This window comes from Pezoporus occidentalis, unplaced genomic scaffold (assembly GCF_034315485.1).
Source record: "Pezoporus occidentalis ecotype Australia unplaced genomic scaffold, CSIRO_AGI_Poc_V1 ctg88, whole genome shotgun sequence".
NCBI classification, from domain to species: domain Eukaryota; kingdom Metazoa; phylum Chordata; class Aves; order Psittaciformes; family Psittacidae; genus Pezoporus; species Pezoporus occidentalis.
In genome coordinates, this window is record NW_026916242.1 from 2,148,440 (window position 1) to 2,167,790 (window position 19,351).

At 39.6% G+C, this 19,351-nt stretch overlaps 1 protein-coding gene across 7 annotated transcripts in view; it reads right to left on the bottom strand.

Moving 5' to 3' along the window:
- CERS6 (ceramide synthase 6) overlaps positions 1–19,351 on the bottom strand; it is a 123,756-nt gene that overhangs the window by 95,147 nt on the left and 9,258 nt on the right. For 3 of the 7 annotated variants that reach the window (XM_062604747.1, XM_062604746.1, XM_062604745.1), the window contains exon 2: positions 17,444–17,558. The exons of the other annotated variants lie outside the window; for them this stretch is intronic. In XM_062604747.1, the coding sequence (XP_062460731.1) occupies positions 17,444–17,466 (23 nt within the window). In that variant the 5' untranslated portion in view covers positions 17,467–17,558. The remainder of the gene's footprint in view (positions 1–17,443; positions 17,559–19,351) is intronic. 7 annotated transcript variants of the gene reach the window in all.

Genomic DNA, 19,351 nt, shown 5'->3' on the forward strand with positions numbered 1-19,351 from the left:
GTAGGTCATATCATGGAGCAACAAAGAGGACTAACGCCTTCTTAGTACAGCCTAAAACTTAAGAATCCCATACATCCCCTAACCAACAATCTATTTTCCAGGAAGATAAATCAGTCTTGCAAAAAGCATCTGCATAAAATCACCCTGGAGACTGCTCCTACATGATTTGTGCTAACAGATTAAAAATTTCATGAAGCCACCAGGCAGAACCCTAGCTACAAAGTCCCCATAAGCACAGAGAATATGCATTTTTGCTTTAGCTTTTCATGTCCACAAAGACATTTGAGTTAACTGCTTGCCAATGCACAATGAGAGTTTGAATCTTCCCTTCCTGTGATGGGGATGCATCTACATCGAGAAATTTAAGCAAACTATGGTGAATGTGAAGTGTAGAGAGCATCTGAGTCATCTCCAAGTATAAAGAACTCTAGTTTGAGCTAAGTGGTATACTTTGATTACATACATACAGCATCTTTATCAACCTGGTAAAAAAAATCTCAGCTGGACACAAGCATAGTGAAGTGATGCTTGCATTAATGATTACTCATGTTGTTAACATGAGCCAACTGCAAGCTCAATAACAAAACAAACCAAAGACAAACCCATAAAAACCCCACAAAACCCACCAAAACCAACAAAAGCGAGCAAGCTATTCCTGCAAATTAAATGTGCCTGCCAAATCTCACTGTTTCCTATCAGTATATTTACAAATACCAGGAAATGCAGTTACATCCAGCACAAATCCTTCTCTGTGCTAAAGAGATACCCAAATCTCTTTTGAAGAGTTTGGCTCCCTTTTTGAAAGACTGATGCAGAACAAATTTTCCCAGCTCATCTACTTCATGGTCTCTAAACAGAGATTGTTCCAGGGATTTATGATTACAATTGTCTAACTTGTTGGACATTGCTTGCTGGTTTTAAACAGAAACAATCTAAATTTGCTCTAGCTACAAGGATGACTGAAAGCAGAAGAGGCTTGTTTCTAAGCAGATGCTCAACAGATTTACTGCTATGGCACACAAAAACAGTTGCTGAATTTGTTTTTGTTATCTTTGTATAGCTGACCTACTTAATTCAGAAGTTACTTGTATCACTAATTTTTTTTTTTTACAGGTAGAAAAATCTTAATAGTCCTAGGAAAAATTCAGTAGATAGCTAGGGTAGTCACTCCAGTATACCTATCCCAGCATTGATTTTGACTTTATGTTTTCCAACACCTTCTGCTACAGAAGGCCCACCAGGATACAATGTCTGAAGCACAGGCAGGGGTCTTTACCATGTTAACCTGATCCAGTAGCTATACACGAAACTTAACTTCACCAAAATTTTGTAGGTCAAATAGGTCACAACTCTGACAGTGAAACCTTTTCAAAGGTAAGAAGCTGCCTGTATAAGCAAGAGGCCTAGCACACAATCCAGTAAGTCAGCAAGAACCTTTTGCTGAGGAGCAGCACAAGCACTGCCTCAGAGGGCAGTGTACAGGAGAGTTCAAATGTGACCCTTTCAAGGGGACCTATTACCAACCCTCTCAAAATGACTTCAGAAAAGCACACATCTGCTCCTGAGATGTCCAATACTTCTCCTGCTGTTAAAGAGATGAATTTGTAGGCTTAAATTAACAGTTTAAACTAACAATAGTGTGTGACCTTAAGCTAATGTAGTAAAATACAGCAAGCTGCTCTTAATTACTGACACATAGGGAATAAGGAATGTCTGGCTGACAGGGAAAGGAACATCATGAGACTGGTAACAACTAAGGCAGCAGGAAGTAAAACCAAGGATGCTAACCTTCAAGATAAGAGAGACTGGAACAGAACAAAAGCAAGGACATACCAACTACTAACTTTGCACTACCTTGTGAGCATGTGCAAGCACTGAGATCATTATGTAAACATGGTGAGGAAGACTATCGGTGACCACCAGAGACCCCTACTCAGCAAGAAAATGCATGCGTAATTAGAATGCAAGTATTATAATTAGTTCCTGGAAATCTCATAAATATGTAAATAATTTCCTGGGGAAAAAAACAACCACTAAATATGCATGAGTATGCCAAATATATAGCTGCTACCGGCAAGTAACGGGTGTGCTCACCTTTGCAAAACTATTCACATGTGCACCCAGTGCTGCAAATAAAGAATGACTGCTTCCTAAAACTCCAAATCGAGTCTTAGAGTTTCTCCAGCCGACTTGTGCAATAACAAATTGGCCATTATTTTCACCCCAGCATCATTATCCCATACCTCCCACCAAATTATACAAACTAAGCACTATACTGTGGAACCCATGTTTCTAAAACTAAAAAGCTAACCAGCTTGCAAGAATATTCAGCGCTCTGAATTAGTGACCTTTTCTCTTTCTTTGGCTCAAACTATTAGACAGCATTTACACTCACTGGAGGGGGAAAAAAGATTGCTGGAAAAATCAATGCTTTGGGGTTTGGGGGAGGTTGTATTATTTTTTTGTTGCTGGCTATTTTTTTTGAGTGTGTGGTTTTGGGTTTTCTTCGTTGTTGCTAGGTTTTGTGTTGTTCTCCCCCAAGGCTTTGGAAACTTCTTGTCAATGTTTTGACCTGAGAAACCTTCCCAACAAGCAAACATGTTTTTGACCTCATCATTCTACAAAGTTTCATTAAAAGACTTTGAAAAAAACACAAAACCTACCAACCAAAAAACAACCCAAAACCCAGCCCACACATTGATCACCAATGTCCTGCTACTTCCTAAACATGGAGCTGAGAAACTATTTGAAACCCTCCCTAACAAATGGTATTGCTCATCCCTCATAATAAAAATCAAAGTACATGTCAAAGTGGGAGTAGAAAAAGTCATCTACTACAACACTTGGACCTCAGGGAATGCGTCTGGCAGCAGCCTGCAGTGCTGCTGAGGGCTGGTGGCACTAATGGTGTAGAATGAGAAACTGTTCACCTAAGGCAATGGAACATAACCCAATACTTTACTGAGTGAAGGTATTTGCTGGGAACTAGCATGGGCAGCATCCTAGAGATCAGTGGTGGCAGAAGCAGATGCATCACTACACATGGGCTCTGTTGGGCTTGCTCCATTGGCCAGGCACCCCTCTGGAACACCAGTCCCTAGTACTCAAGTACTGCCACAGACCCTGTAATGCTCCAGTGCCACTCCCATGCATTTTTCTGCCTTTCAATATTAAATATGCTTTCCTTTAATATATTAAAGATGGATATAAAAAGCAGGCTAAAGAACAGCACTACAGCTGTAACACATCATGCAATAGCAGTACTGACATGTACACATAAAAACTGTCTAAAACTGTCCTATCTCTGCTTGGAAGAGCATGGTTCACCTTCAAAAAGGTTTTAGTAATTTTTCAGCTGGGAAACAAAGCACCCTATAAATTCAGCATACTGTAGTAGCAAAACAGCGTTCAGCATCAATGTCATGTAAGTGAAAAAAGATTTTATACAGATCAGTTTGGAGATGATTTGGTCTGTAATCTGCTTGGGGACAATAGGGGACTCAAGGGCTTTCATCCAAGAGTACTTTCATGTAATAGAAAGTTCCACTTTACTTAACAGTTTGTGAAAGGTAGGTGTGATCAAAAAAAGATTTAGTAGCTGTATTTCAGCTTGCAGGTATACCACTTAGTGCAGTGCTAACACACACCATTTCAAGTAAATAAAACAAATTATCCTCATCACTCAACAGCAGTATTATTAAATGCTTTGTCCTACAGAGTTACTCTTAAGGAACTTGACTGATACGACTGACTCACACCATTCAATTACTGTAAAACTTTTTTTTGCAGCTGGATTTCTCCAAAATTCATACTGTCCTGCTTTTTTTTTTATTTTGACTGAAGATACATATCTACAAGTTACACCTCCCCATTGCGCAAGGTCAAAACTTCTACCTTTTTCCTGAGATTTTGCTTCAATCACAAACCCCACAACCAGTAACATCTGTTTGGCTTGAGCTACCTTTGCACACCTAGCAGCCCCTATTCACAGGCTGCCAGGCAGACTCCACTGATCATAGCCCCAGTTCACATATTCTGCTAAACACCGTTGTCTCACTGTAAACCTATTTAATCCTTTCTCTCACAAGTGGAAAGATTAGGAAGGAGTTTATCTCAAGCTGCAGGTTAGTTCATAACAGGACTGACTGGAGCACAGGGTGTTCGGCCACCAGTATGGTAATACCCCAGTGCAGAATCTACCAGCAGCACTCCAGCTGTTTCTCCACTTAGTAAATTACTACAAAAATGGGCACAAACAAAGCAAGCAGCTTGCAAACAGCAGCAGCCATGTTTTCCAAACATGGAAGCTATTTATTTATTTATTCATTAAATATATGCATGCATAAAGTTAGAAGTATTTCAGTTTCTCCTGAAACTGTGAGACCAACAAGCTGAAGCAGGAGGAATTGTATGCTCTCTCCAGAATAGCAACAAGAACTGCACAAATGCAGATAAACGTCACAAATAAATATTCTTGCAGCCAGCTGTCTAATGCTTTCTTTCTTTGTAATGCCTAAAAATAAAGAGTTTAGTCACTCTGTAACTTTCCAAGAGCAGATGAGACAGAGGGAGAAGGGAATGGAAGGGGATATGAGCTCTAGTCCCCCCACATCTCGCACACAATGTCTCCTCCTAGCTGCCCTCCACCAGCATCACCAAAGCTGTAGATGGTCATATGGATGATACAATGCTGAAGATACCACACTCGCATTTTTTGCACACAATAAAATTAGGATACACAAGTCAGGGTCAGAGGTAAAATTCAGGTCTCTCAAATTCTAGCGCATTGCTAAAGATCAGTGGAGATAAAAATATTTTCCCAACTTTGAAAAAGCTGAAGCTTAGGGACTTTCTAGCCCAAAAAAGGCATTTCTGCATGCAGCACTCCCCAAGGAGCTGCCCCTAAGTAACTTGCTGAGCCCATACACACTTTCAGTGCTCTGTGGCAGAGCTCCCCAGTGCAAATTCAGTGTGTGAAGACAATCATCTCCATTCTGAACTTGTCAATCAAAAATTTAATTTCTTGTCATTTACTTCTTGCACTGGGTAAAGATAAGCAGTTATTCCCAAAGCATCCTTTCCATGCCACTCCTTACCCTACAGGTTTGTGTCCTACTCCCCTCTGCTGCCTCCTAAAATACAGAGATGATACATCCCTGTATTTCAGCAAGTCTGGGACAACCAAAGCAAAGAGCCAGCCACAAAACATCTGCATATGAAAAGACACATGGCCCAAAATGGGACTAAATGCTGGGCAGAGAAAAGGGAAGGAAGAAAGCATAGATAGAAAAGGCAAGATTGACAATTTAATTTTTAAATAACAGTAGGTCACCCTAATAACAGTGACTCTGTTCTAGCCCACTAGGCTCTGCAGCATTACTTTATCTTTTACTTTGGTCACATTTTCAATATGTGAACCAAAAAAAAAAAAAAAAAATTAAAAAAAGTGGTGAGCCTGTATTTAGAGTAAAGCCGTAGCCAAGGCATACCATTCACTGGCTTCCTGGCAGAGACAGACACTTAATGCAGCTTCCAAGATGCAAAAAGAAGCTGCAGTTACCTGCTACTTGGACATGACCCAAAAGTTGCTAAGTGACTCAGAGCAACTGCCTAAAGAAGTAAAAGTCTCAGCAATTATTCTCATAAATAACAACTCCGCTCACTAGAAAGCCAGTGCTACTCCTCCACATTCCCCTGTGGTAGTTCTTAGCCTGGCCATTGATAGCTCATCTCATCAATGTCTTCTTGTGTTCTAATTTATTTCCTTACTCTGATGTATTTGCTACCAGGAGGCAAAATAATGAAGGATGTAGTTAAAAATCCTACTATTCACTATAACAGCAATCAGGCCACCTGATGTTATTAGAAAAGACTGTAGCAAGTCACAGAACAGAACTGGGCAGCTCAGGAATGCCTACCTAGAAAATATTAAAAGGCGTCTGAAATGATGAGAAATTATACTGCTCACCTAGAACAGGAATTCATTAACTTACATAAGGTTAGCATGAGTTTTTTTGAAAGCCAGGAAGACAGAAGCTGTTTTCATGCAGTGGGGGAAAAAAAAACCAAACACACTAAAAACCCCCAAAACACACAAAAAACCTCCTCAAAATGTTTCAGTGCTTGTCTGGCTCAAGGATCCCACTTTGCTGCCTTCCTCCACAGGTTCTGCAGCCAGTCCCTAAGCAAGGGCAGAAGCTGCACAACCAGCAATGCCCAAACCTCTGCCTTTCTGCTACAAGTGTGCATCTGCATTTGAGCAAATGACCCAGCACAATTTATAAGCATACTCTATTCCTGAACACTGTCATCACACTACCTGGAGAGGCATAAACTTCATGTCTTGAAAGAAGAGCACACACCACAAAGTGTTTAAATATTTGTAAGCTTCCTCTTTGTCCTCCTGAGAGTTTGGTTCCTCAACTGTGGGTGGGCTGTCATGAATACAAAATCATAGATTCAAAATCATACGTTAGGGTTGGAAAGAACCTTAATATTATAGAGGATTTAAGTATGTGCCTAACTTACTGACAAAGCAGCACCTCTTGTGTAAATCCTGTTTCTCCCTAAATCAAGAGGTAGGACCTGTTTCAGGAACTTTCCCCCCACACTAAATCTTTATTCTGGTGAAAACTGTTCCCTTTGAATAGAGAATAGGCCATGGATACCTCACATGAGGATAGTTTTATTTTTGTAAGCGATTGAAAGGAGTGGTTGATTTGACTTGGAAGTTAAGTTTTTATTCAAAGAGCTAGGTCACAAAATCATCAAACCTTTTAAGGTGACTTCAAGATGAAGTAATTTTCATCCTGGCTGGCAGACATAAGTCACAAAAGATGATCAGAATGGTAGTTATTCACTCTATTTTTAATATGTGTGTGAGCACATGCATAAATGTACACAGAAACACACATACAGAAGGCATATGTAATGGCATATATTTATTTGTGCATATGTGCATATTTGTGCATATGTAATTATGCATATTGTATATCTGTGTGTATACACAGTCAAACTTCAGCATGTTGTCGGACTACTCAAATAAAAGAATAGAGTCTTATTTCTTTCCAGATGCTTTGCACAAACTTGGAAAAATGCCCTGTTCCTGACTGGTACAAGAATTTGGTTCCTCAGTTTGTTTCTAATTAGCTTCCAATACAAAAAGGTAAGATATTCATGTAGATATCAGGAAACCTATTTCTGAAGAAGCATGCAGACAAACTACAAAATAAATTGTTTAGCCTATTTTATCCTTAAATTAAGATTACTTAATAATATAAGGACTGTTCAAAATTTGCAGTTGGAGTTTACAGCTGGGTCCAACTAAGCCACGACAGAGCTTACCAAAGCCAGCTCAGACAGACCCTTTTTGAGAGGTAGTTTCTACCTTCATTTTATGATCATTTAATACCACGCAGACTGATCAAAACATTCAACAAAGAAAAAAAAGCAACTAGTTCTCACTAGCTCCTAAGCTCTCCTGTACATAGTTTACCTTCATCTTCAAATTAATTCTGAATTTTCTTAATGCTTTTCCATTTGATTGCCACCTCAGTGGGGCACTTTTTCAGAATGGCAGAGGCGCAATCTGGAAAGCAGCTGTGGCTCTGCATCCACATGCACAGAGCATGCTGCCCTCCAGATGAGCTTACCAACCCCCTATGCACCTCACTGTCTACTGGGGAGCTGGGGAAACTAGTGCCTATTGGAGCGCAGGATATACTGCAGTGTTTGAAATGCAGAACCTTTGTCTTCTGCCTTCCATACTGAGGCTTTCCCAAAGCAAACCCCACCATCGCAGGCAAACAATGAGTCTTGCACACAAAATACTCATAACACAGCTGACAAGCATCTCATTGTACTCCTAATACGCAATAAACAATTAGTGATCAGACAAAGCAGTGCAAGAACAAATCCTATTAACAAATAATGGGATTTGTTAATGGATCAACCAAACACCACTTTGGAAACAACTCCATGGGCTGCTGCAGCCAGAAACAGCAGCCAGGGAAAGGAGCCGTGCGGCACAATGTGCTGATGGGCTGCACACAGGGCTACCAGCCAGCCACGGGAGCTCACCACATGAAAATAATGCTGGGTCACCAGTTTTGGCAGCAACTGAAAATTCTGTAGTATACATCAAACCAAAGAAATCTCATACCTTGGGTATCTGTGAATCATTTATGCCTTGGATCTATGAGCAAGTGTATTTTGCACATCAAAATACGTAAGAAACAGTTACAATTCTATTTTCTTTTAGCTCATTACAAGACTCAGTAACTTGCACACTCCAAATAATCCCATATAGGACACTTGTCTGAACTGTGATTCCCTTCTAGGATTGGTATATAACTGCCAACCTCAACCAGCAGAGGTTTTAAAATAAACAAACAAATAAATTTGGGCAGGTGGGTATTTAAGGGCACCTGACACTAATGTTTTTTTTCCCCAGTGGTTGATAGTAGATGCCCTAAGTAGGTAAATGCTGAGAAGGTAACACAAGACATGGCTCTTTCTCTATACCAGTTGGAAAAAAACGAGGAGACAAATTCTCAGTACTGAAAACTAGTCAGAACACTTACCCACCTCAGCAGGTCACAAAATACTTGGAATATAATAGTTACTTCAAGATTTTAAAGTAGCAAGTATTTGTTACTCTTCATTATTTCTGTTTAGGGATGCTATAAGCCTTCTCATCTCCTTGGGATCATCAGTATTGTCTTGCTTATTTACTTGTTTTTAAACACACCACAGCATGTGCTGCTTGGGATAAAAATTTCTTCTGCACACCACAACCACCACCACATTACAGAGGAACACGACCCCGCTTTGAATTGGTTTAGTATCTTCTATTAGAATATAAAACTAGAAACTAATAACCAAAACTGGGAACCAACATGAGCTATTATAATGCATCCTGGAAGATCTTTACACAACTGGAGACTCTGAGTTTTACTTTTTTAAATGGGAAGAAACATGGTTTCTAAGACTGGTCATCAAGTAATTCCTATTTAGGAGTATAACTAAAAAGTCAAAAGGAAAAACATTCTGCCTTTAAAATAAGCTGTGACCAAGCAATGTGAGGGTGTGTCTTGAGCAAAGATGCAAATTAACCTAGCCCAACCATCAAAACCCATCCAGCAAAACTGAGACACAAACACACTACCTTGTTGGGCATCACCTCTGCCATAGGTCTTCAGGGCATGTCCCATTGCTCCAGGTACTGCAGTAAACAGCATTCTGTTGTGCAGAGAATTACAAGACAGCTCAGTGGAAAAAGCACAAAAGCTGTTTATCAGGGTAACTAGTATGGTGGTCTGACAACTCAACAGAGGCAACAGCCAGTCTCTCACCCAGCTGGGTTACAGATTAGCCATGTGTAATATTGCTGCACTTGAAACTGTGGAGTGCTGTACACTTGGCAAGAGGTGGAAGAAAGAAGGAGATGGAACAGGGTACAAAAACACCTAGGCAGGACTTATTTTGAAGACTTACCCACACAGCCTGTTTGCCCAGGCAAATAGAAGCATTTATAGCCCACCATATGCACTTGGCCAGTGTGCTAAGACTCTTGCACTTCCCTGTTGCATACACTCCAAAACATTCAGCATGCATGAAAGTTAAGTATCGGCACAGTGCTTGAGCTGCAGCAAGGCTTTGCAAGCACTGAGAACACTTGGTAATTACCAACTTTACAAAGAATTATAGATCAAACTGCCTTCTCTTGAGAACAAATTAGACATGACATCTATATCCAGGCTATATGACAAAGTATCACAGACCAAGACTGTAGCTCACTTACAGTGGGACTGGAAATGTCAGGCCAGCAGATAGAGTGCCTCAGAAGGATACTTGCAGCTCCTGCGAGCAGGCACCTCCTTTCAGCTCCTGGGCTGACAGTCACTTTCTTGACATGCATGTCAGTCATTTTCCTCCAGAGAAACATTACTGACACAACTTGGCTCCGGATGAACATGACCACTGCCTCCACACTTACAGCCGGGAACACAGGAAAAAAACAAGTCTCCAGAATGCCCAGAACTATGGTATATTGCAAATTCTACTTTAGAAGAGGAAAGAGTGATGAATTTACTCCACTGCCAAAATCAGGTTCTACCTACAGGAATGTCTTTTCAGCTTCAGAGAAAAAACAGAAGGATGGAAGAAGGAGGGCTGGGGACTGCTGTTACACCAAAGTTACAGCATGCATCAGCATGCAGAAACGATCTTTTTCCATGCCTAAAGCAAGTGAATACTGTGGACTGACACACAGAGGCCAGCTAAAGAGAGGGACAACCTTTGAGGAGTTCCCACAAAGCCTACAGAACCTTTCCTGGTCCAATCACCACCTTTGCTTTGCTCTTTCCCTATGACTGCAGCACCCTCCTTGCCAACTGAGAGCTGGAAACTCTTGTCTTCAAGAGCCTCTCAAGCTGACAACAATCAAAATTGGAGCCACAGCCAGTGCCATAAGACAGCAGAGAACCCGACAAACTGTAAGAAACTGCAAAGTTGCATGAAGCTGCGCTTCACGTAGCCACTGCCCACAGCACACTGAAGAGAGCCTCAGTCCAGGGAGAGTACGGAGCCAGGGTATAACGAGCAAGGATGGGCTTATACAGTCTCCCAATGCAGTTTCTGCTAAATCTCAGAGCTGCTTCAGAAACAGAAGTCAGTTCGCTGGCTTTCAGTTGGGTATAATTTTCTTGTAACAAATGCAAGTGGTTCAAGAACAAAACCAGTTACTATGGAACACAAAACAGGTAAAAACCTCCATCAACAGCAGAGCCCTCCGCATTACACATATAGCCACTGAATATCCCCCTTCAGATGTCTGTTGTAATGCTTATCCAAAGCATCTGGAGGGTCAAAGCACTGGTCACGAATCCCCATGCTGTTACAGTATTTAGTACTAATCCCTGGTCCTTCTCAGCTAAATAAGGGAATAAAAATAAACAAACAAGCAAACCAAGCAAAGGCCAGGACCACTTGATATAAATAGAAATAAGAAGGCAGAACTATTAGCTTAGAGATGTTGTCAGAAACTTTAAAAAAAATAAAAAAAGAGACTTCCAGCCTTGCTTAGCTTTATGTGCAAAGCAGCATCACAAAGCTATGGACAAAGTGAAGAGTGATTATATTTCACATACTTCATAATACTGCAGGCAGAACGAAAACCCAAGCATGTACTGTCAACACAGCTACCCAATATACAAAAAGGAGAATGATGGAGGGGCAGGGCAGAAAGCAGAAAACCCCACAGCATTCGAGCAGAAGTAGGTGCCTTCCCTCACTTCCTCACCACACATGCACATTCCCATAACACTATACAATGATACCAAAATTTTAGGTTTTAACCCACCGAATTTGAACATACAAAACAAATGCAGCTGTTCATGCAGGAAACAAAATGAATAAATAAATAAATAAATAAAAGCTCGTCTAAAGAGACAGATTTATAGCTGTATCTCTCTCCAGGACTGTACAGATTAAAAAAACTAGGTCAAATCTTTTGCTATTCTTACTGTTATTCCTCCCTGGCCCTCCTCCCCTTTAGCTTTCAGTAGTTATTGAAGAAATCAATTAATGAGAATGCAACAAACCTGTCATACAGGTCTCAAATTACTTCTGCCTTGTACATATCAGGGGGGTCATCTGTGCAACTATAGATGCAAGGGGGGAAAATGAAATCATTAGTCTTTCCAATTCACAAATCCTAATCCTAGAGCATATGTACTCTGTGCTACTGGGGTCCATTATCAGCCAAACAACGATGCATGTTTTAAAAAAATTAAAGGGGAGGGAGCAGGGTAAGAGGCAGATAAAGACAGGCTAGAAAGAGGCAAAAATAGAGGAATTGCTGTGCTTTCATTTTTGCTGCATTTGCAGCAAATCCATGATAGCATCTGCTGCTTTTCATGACATCTTGCTAGTGTATTTTCTACATCTTTGTGGTGAAGTTTTAGAAACATTATAAATACCTCAATTTTGACACTAGATTTCCAACAAGTAACTGCAATACCAGTTTTCATCTCTACTCATCACCATGTATATGTTCTAAGCGATTACCTTTTAAGAAAAAGGACTCACATACTGCAATTCCTACATTCACTGTCACAAAGGCATTGGGTTTTTTTAAATCTTTCATAAAATGTAGGGACCAAGTCACTCCAATTCAGCTTACTCATTTTTATTCATTTCTCTCCTACTGCACAGACAGAAGACATTCAGTTTCATCACTAAAAATAAATAAATAAAAAAAAAGAAAATTAGAAGGCAAGTCTGTATCAGCTGAATTCTGAAACAAATCACTTTTGAACTCCGTTTCCACCATGGGCAATATGCTGCCTGACAAGAAGCCAAAGAAAGCAACTTCCTGACTTACTGCAGTGATGGCCAACCTAACTGGTTTGACAAGCCACATATATACCACAGCCTTCATATGGTTGAATGCCACAGGATGTTATGCTCACAGCTGAAGGCTGTGGGAATGCTGGCATGCCCCAGACTGGATGGGGAAACCTGTCCAGATTTTTAATGGCAAGTGCCTCCTCTAACCATGTGGCGACAGTGATCTCAGACAGCATTCTAGCTGCAGCTTCCCCTGGAGCGAGGACTTGGTGTACCCTGTTTCCAAGCATGTAAGGGACTTCAGTGGTGGGAATGGAGTGCTGGGGCCAGGGCATGAGGACACTGCTGCTAGGCTGGAGTGCCCTCATTCGTTTTGATGGAAAATAAAACCATTGTGGAATCTGACATTCACAGATTTGGTTGGCAAAACATACAACCAGTCTTCAGCCATTTTAGTCCAAATTAATGGAAATTGTCATAAATTCTCTTTCTGCACAGGTGTTCAGCACTATTATGGTACAAAAGCCGTTTTCTCTCACCCAGCACTAAACCCAGCACTATCATAGACCACCCAGAAAAGCTATTTGAAGCACAGAATATAGCTGAGCAGCAGACTACACAGCATGCATCCTAAATTCAAGAACATGCACCAGAAGCCTTTGTCTTTGATGTTTCTTATACTCTTCTCACCTTTGGCTAAATTCCTTTGAAGCCAAGACAATGCTAAACATAACTCATTTAAATCAGCCCCATCTGGCTTTTGTTTCTGAGCTGGATCTTATCTATAGCAGTCATTGTTGACCTTTCAGACCTTAACTCAGCAAGCCATAAACAATTATTGCCCCAATACCTTAAATAAACAGCTATGGAAAACCTGAGGAAAAGTTTTGGGCATTTATTTTTGGTTGATTGGGTTTTGTTTACTTCATTTGTTGTTTTTTTTTACAATGACACATCTAAAGGGGAGAGGCATCTTAGACCTGAACCCAGGAAAACAGCTGGAATCTGGATCAAATATGATGCAAAATGCAATCTAACAAGCTCAGCTTAATATCTCCTGGATCAGAAGGTACTTAAAGAAATGGCAGTGCTGGGATTACTGAGGTGGATCTGAAGAGCTAGACAAAAGAAGGTAGGGAAAACAAGCGTTTGTGAGAAAACTGCCAAACTACTAAAAACGTTCTGGAGCTGCTACACTATCAGCTAAGAAAGTGTATCAGTTTTGAAGGCTGTACCTTAATGCTCAATATTTCTTCTTGAGCAGTGCTCATTCACGATTGTCTAATAAAGATCTTTTGTTTCTGTAAAAATGCAGAGCATTTCATATTAATCCTTTTAACACAGGGCAGATAGAATGGCTGTATTTACCTAAATAGTACCTCTTTTATTTTTCATTATTTAAATGAAAACTACCTCAGGATGAGAAACACAGTCTGACATTCACAAGAGGGTTTTTCTCCCCCATCCTGTTCAATAGATAAATTCTACAATAATTTGAGCAGCTTCATTTGCAGAAGTATTATTTCTTGCTCTACAATAAAAACTGGCATTGTTCTCTAAAGATAGCTGGCAGAACAGCATTGTCAATTATGTTTGCTTTTGATATGAAACAATGCTTGTTTATACTTTTAAACTACCAGCTGAAATTACAGTGTACTCAGAAATTAAGCTGGAAATTACGTTTTCCTTCATTTATTTAAAAAGCTACTCAAGCCGATGTTTTATACAATTTAACAGCAGCTCTCAAGAACACTTGGTATTGAGTAAAGAAAGCAGAAATTTTTAATTGTTTAAATTCTTTCTGTTAGATCTTTAAAGTATCTTATGACTGACATTCTAATTAGAAACTTAATAGAAGATTTCCCATGTAAATTAGGCATTTCTCAATAAGGAAGTTTCTTTCCTAAGCCTTAGTTATTGGGAAAACATACTACCAGTATTTGAGAGAACAGTTCTTGTCTTCTATTGGGTTCTTGCCATAACAAACATCTGCTAATTCTATAAATTAATTGCTGAAAACATCTTGTGCTTCTAGACGATACATGTGATCATAGCTTTTCTGGGTTACTAGAGACTATTACCATTTTTCCTTCTCACGTAGGCACACATACACACATGCTTCTCCCCCTTACAGTACAGCATAAAGCAAAACCAATTATTTGGCATTAGTTTTTGTCATAAAATAAACCTTTAGCACTAATGAAGTCATCAGAGCAGCACACTAAGTTGACCTAGATGATTTAAGCAGTACTTTTTGTACCATAACAGTTTAAGCATATGAAGGATGCCTCACCCAGCTAATTAAAAATACTTTCTATCTTGAAATGAAGAATTCTTCTATCAGTCTTGGTTTGTCAACAGCAGATTGGCAGGCAGTTGAAACAGGCTCTTTCCATTCAAAAGCTAGAGTCCACTTTAGAGAACTCTTTGCATGTAAGAATATTTCCACACAAAACGCCCATCAGACTCGAATTTCACCTTTTTGCTCCGTCTTCAGGATGTCCCATTTTTTCTGACTATATTGACATCTCATGCCACCTGCGATTCTGCTCAAGGAGCTCTCGGTTCAGCAACCAGAAATTGGTATTATTACGATTGGTATTATTACCAATTTCTACTGTTTTAATACTATTTGTAACTTCTACAGATGGAAAACACCTACCCTAATACTAACCAAATCTCCTGTATTTCCTTTCAGTGTTCCTGGTCTCACTGACCATCCAGGGCTCTGGCGAACAATGAGGATCCAATCTCTCACCAAGACCTGCCAGAAATGACAGTACCTACATTTTCCAATCAAACGTGAAAGATTGTTATTGACTTAATTTGGAGAGAGTAGCAAGGGTGCTGTCTCTCCCAAATGGCAGATTTCTGGATGCCATCAGCAGAGATAAACAGACATCAGTCTGTAATCATTTGGGGTCACATTAGCCAGCTGGCATTTCTTTTCTTTCTTATTTGTAATCTGTGTTCATTAAAGATGCTGCAAGAATGTGGGAATGGTGCCTGGGCATACTACACCCTTCCATGTGGGATGGGATGGGATTGCAATGATACAAACACTATGGCTTTGTACTGCCTACTCTAAAAAGAACAGTGAAATATTAGTTCTTCCTCAGAATGTTCAGATCTGTCCCATGCACTGCTTGAGGCAGACTGATCACACATACATCAAGTCCCCTCCTTTCCTAGGAAGTGTTCTCATATACCTTTGAATTTAGAAGTATATCTGAAAGGAAGCTGCAAACACACATTGGCTTTGGCAAGGACAAACAAACAGGCATGCCTGGTTACACCACATTCCTCCCAGGGGCATGCACATACAACATGGTCTGATTTCCCCCTCACACTCTATCATAGTCTCACCCCTCTCCCATGCTCCAGAAAACACCTGTGTGCTTCTTCCAACTCTACTTCTCTGCCTCATTCCCACCTCTGATCTTCACCCTCTCTATTAACATTTTTTTACCTAGCAAGTAGAGGAAGAATTTGGGGAGTAATTAATTCCCTAAACTTTAAATTTCAAGTAAGCAACATAAGTGTCAAGATACTGAAGAGCAGCAGATTGTCACACCACAAGCCATGTGGCTGCTGCACTGTATCTCCACAAATATTATTTGCATTACTCACACACGAGGGGGTTGACTTGTCGTGATCTGTCATCTGAAACACAAATATTTATTGATGGCACAGGAGTATTCCAACTTCTGTTTTTTATTACTCATTATTTTAACACTGTTACTTAAGAGGCTTTGGAACACCAAATCACTCAGCCTGTTCTGCAGTAGGGCTATTTTATTTATACTCAAAATAATCCAGCTGCAGGATCAAGATCAAAACCTGTAACTATAGGCAGAGAGCTGAAGAACACTGCACTAGCATACTATTGTGATAAAGCTCAAAAGTAAATAAAGTCCTTCATTAAAATTATAGCAGTGATAGGACAATAACAGGAGCTTCTTATACGCTGTCCTAAATAGCATTCAGATGTCCAAAAGCATTATTAAAATATACATTTTAATACTTTCTAAAATTAATTATTTTTTTTAGCCAAATAAAGACAACATGTTCCTTTGCACTGCCACTCATAGCAGCCCTCCCTCTTCTACTTACACAGGTCTTCATGCCAAGCGTTAGACTGTGCTTCCGTAGAAAAACATCAACATTTCCTTCTGCTACTTTTTGCTTCACACTGCTTTATTACACAAAGCCAGCTACACAGCCATCATATTATTACCCAGACCTTTCTCAACTGTTCATATGCATTAAGCCCCTTTACAGACCTGATCTCGAAACACCCTTTTGGAACAGGCAAGTATTATATTATCATCATTATTATATTATTATTAGTAGTAGTAGTATTGTTATTACTACTACTACTACTACTACTGCAATACAATTTAGAGGTAAGGAATGAGGACCTTTTGGAACAGGCAAGCATTACTTAGCATCATCATTATTCTTAAAGTTGATGGCAACTGTCAGTCACTGGGGCCTTATTCTTACTTATAAGGTGGGGAGGAAAATATACCAGAAAATTCAAGTGTGAAGATTAAATTTTCCATCTTCCTTGTTTCCCTCTATTATCATATATCCCAGTCACATTTTTCAGTTATTCCACAACTGAAGCAATTGCACCTGTAAGACTGTGAACTGTCCAAGGGGAAGAGGAGTTTAGGGGCTCAGCAGAATGGCTCACCTTGCAGTAAGTTCTGAAAACCTTTTGCTATTTGTGATGGTTCTCATTAAACAATGCAAAAATATTTTAGAAGCAAGAAACAGTCACTGTTCTTACCCTAATACCATAAAAAAGGATCTCAAACCCTAAGACTACATAACAGATCACTCAAAGTCACCAGCAGGGAACATGAGCACACTAATTTTCAGTCCAGTGCTTTACTGTACCACACAGAATTAGATCTCCTGAGGCCAGGAGCCTTGCTCTTCCAGCTTCAACAGCAAAATCAACAACATACAACACCTTCCTGTTCTGGTCAAGGTCTAAAATCAGACCCAGTTATTCAAGGGAAGCAGAGACCCTTTGGAAATTGCATGCAAAACACTGAATATGCAGGACTGAAATCAAGGTTACCTTCTCCTTGCTCTCTCAATCATTTTATGGACCACATTGCTGTCAACATCCTTGCTTTAATAGCTATCTCCTTCTCTGTATACGGTTTCTCATTGTGCTGTACTTGTCTTGAGAGCTGAGAGAGGATGGCAGATTATTTAACAGATAATGTCATTTTCTTAGTCAATGCACTAGGGTTATTTCCAAACCATTTTTCACACAGTATTTCCTGATATAGATACAGGAATTTGTAGAAAGAAAATGTGTAAGAAGCTATGATTTTTCCTAAGAAACATTTTGAGGGTTTTGCGATTAAGTTGACCAATGTATTTTTATCCACCATACTGAGAAAGATCCTTGATAAAATCAGCATCAGCTTGAAACCCCTTGCCAACCCAAACCTGTCTTCCCACACACCACTGCACATAGCAGGCCTTCCTCTATGCTTGCTTTTACAATTAAATGCCATTTCAGAAACTAAGGTAGGAGAGATGGGGGCACAGCTGTAATGAAAGAGAGAGTTAAAGTGTCGTGAATCATGCTTTGCCTGAAAACAATGCATTCTTTCTGAAGCATTAATAGGCAGCTTCCATAGCAGACGTGAAACAATCAGAATCCTTAATTCTAGCTGTATATTCATACAGCCCTGGTACTTCAAAGATGTGATGGCTGTCATATTCTGAGGTACAAATGAAAGCACTGTAATGAAATACAACAAATAACAACACCCAGTCCACCCCCCAAATAAAGCCCTGTACCACCACTAAATCCACCCTCCAGAACAGGGAAAAAAATTTAACTACAATGCACTTAAGAAGTGTAACAGCAGGTGCTTCAAGGTAACTGCAGTTTTCTATTCTTTAAGGCACCTTACTTGAGTAAGAGATTTCTTATTAGCATTTAAAGCTCTAAGATACTTTGGTGTGATGCCCAAGTTATTCCAATCAGGAAACAATGAAAAACACAAGTAATGCTATGGTAATGGATACAAAGTGCTACTTTCTCTTCCAACCTTGAAATCAGCTCTCAGTGGAAAAGTAAGCAAGATTAAGTAGTGTTCTTCCATTTCTGCTGGCATACTTTTCATCTTGACAACTAAAGGTAAAACGCCAGGCTAAAGGCTTGAGCTCTTGCTCTTCCAGCAAACCATCAACCTATTGTCAAGAAAAATCAACCTGTTCAGGGATATTTTTTTTTCTTTAATATAATAAAATTAAAACTAAACCACAACATAACTTTCTGTGCACCATGCATACAGATACTAACTCTTCAACTAAGAGATGGTCAAGAATGTATGCTTCTGGAGGCTGGCAATACTATAGAAACTTCATTTTTATCTCTACATTGTTGTCTTGTAACCAGACCCATTTATCAGTGCTGGCTGAAAGTCAGGACATCTGTTCTTCACTGAATTTTGACATTTCTAAATTTCCATTTCATGCCAAGCTGGAAGAAAACCAGATATTTTTCACATTTCGTATAAATGCTCTAGAAAATAACAAATCCAGGTTAGCACACACAAGAGGTCCTCTAATTAGGATGTAGGGTATCTTTTGTCAAATATTAAACTGTTTCATTATCGCCCCAAAAACTGACAGTTTTAAAATATCTCATTTTTCTGGACCAGTCAATATTTTATAGTTGCTCTTAAAGATTTTTAATTTAAGAATTCTTAATAAAAGGAATAAAGTATTATGGCAGTGATACAATGCCACTGTGATGTATGAATTACTGTGCCACACTTGTACATATATATTTAGAACTATAGAAAATTAGTGTATGTGGAGTTAAAGATTGTCTTCTTTTTTTTCTAAGAATTCTAAGAATAATAAAAGTTTTTCCAGTAATGTGATCACTATTCCCTGTCTTCTAGGCAATTTTTTCTGTGATTCCCCCTCCCCCCCAAAAAAATAAACCCACAAAATTATC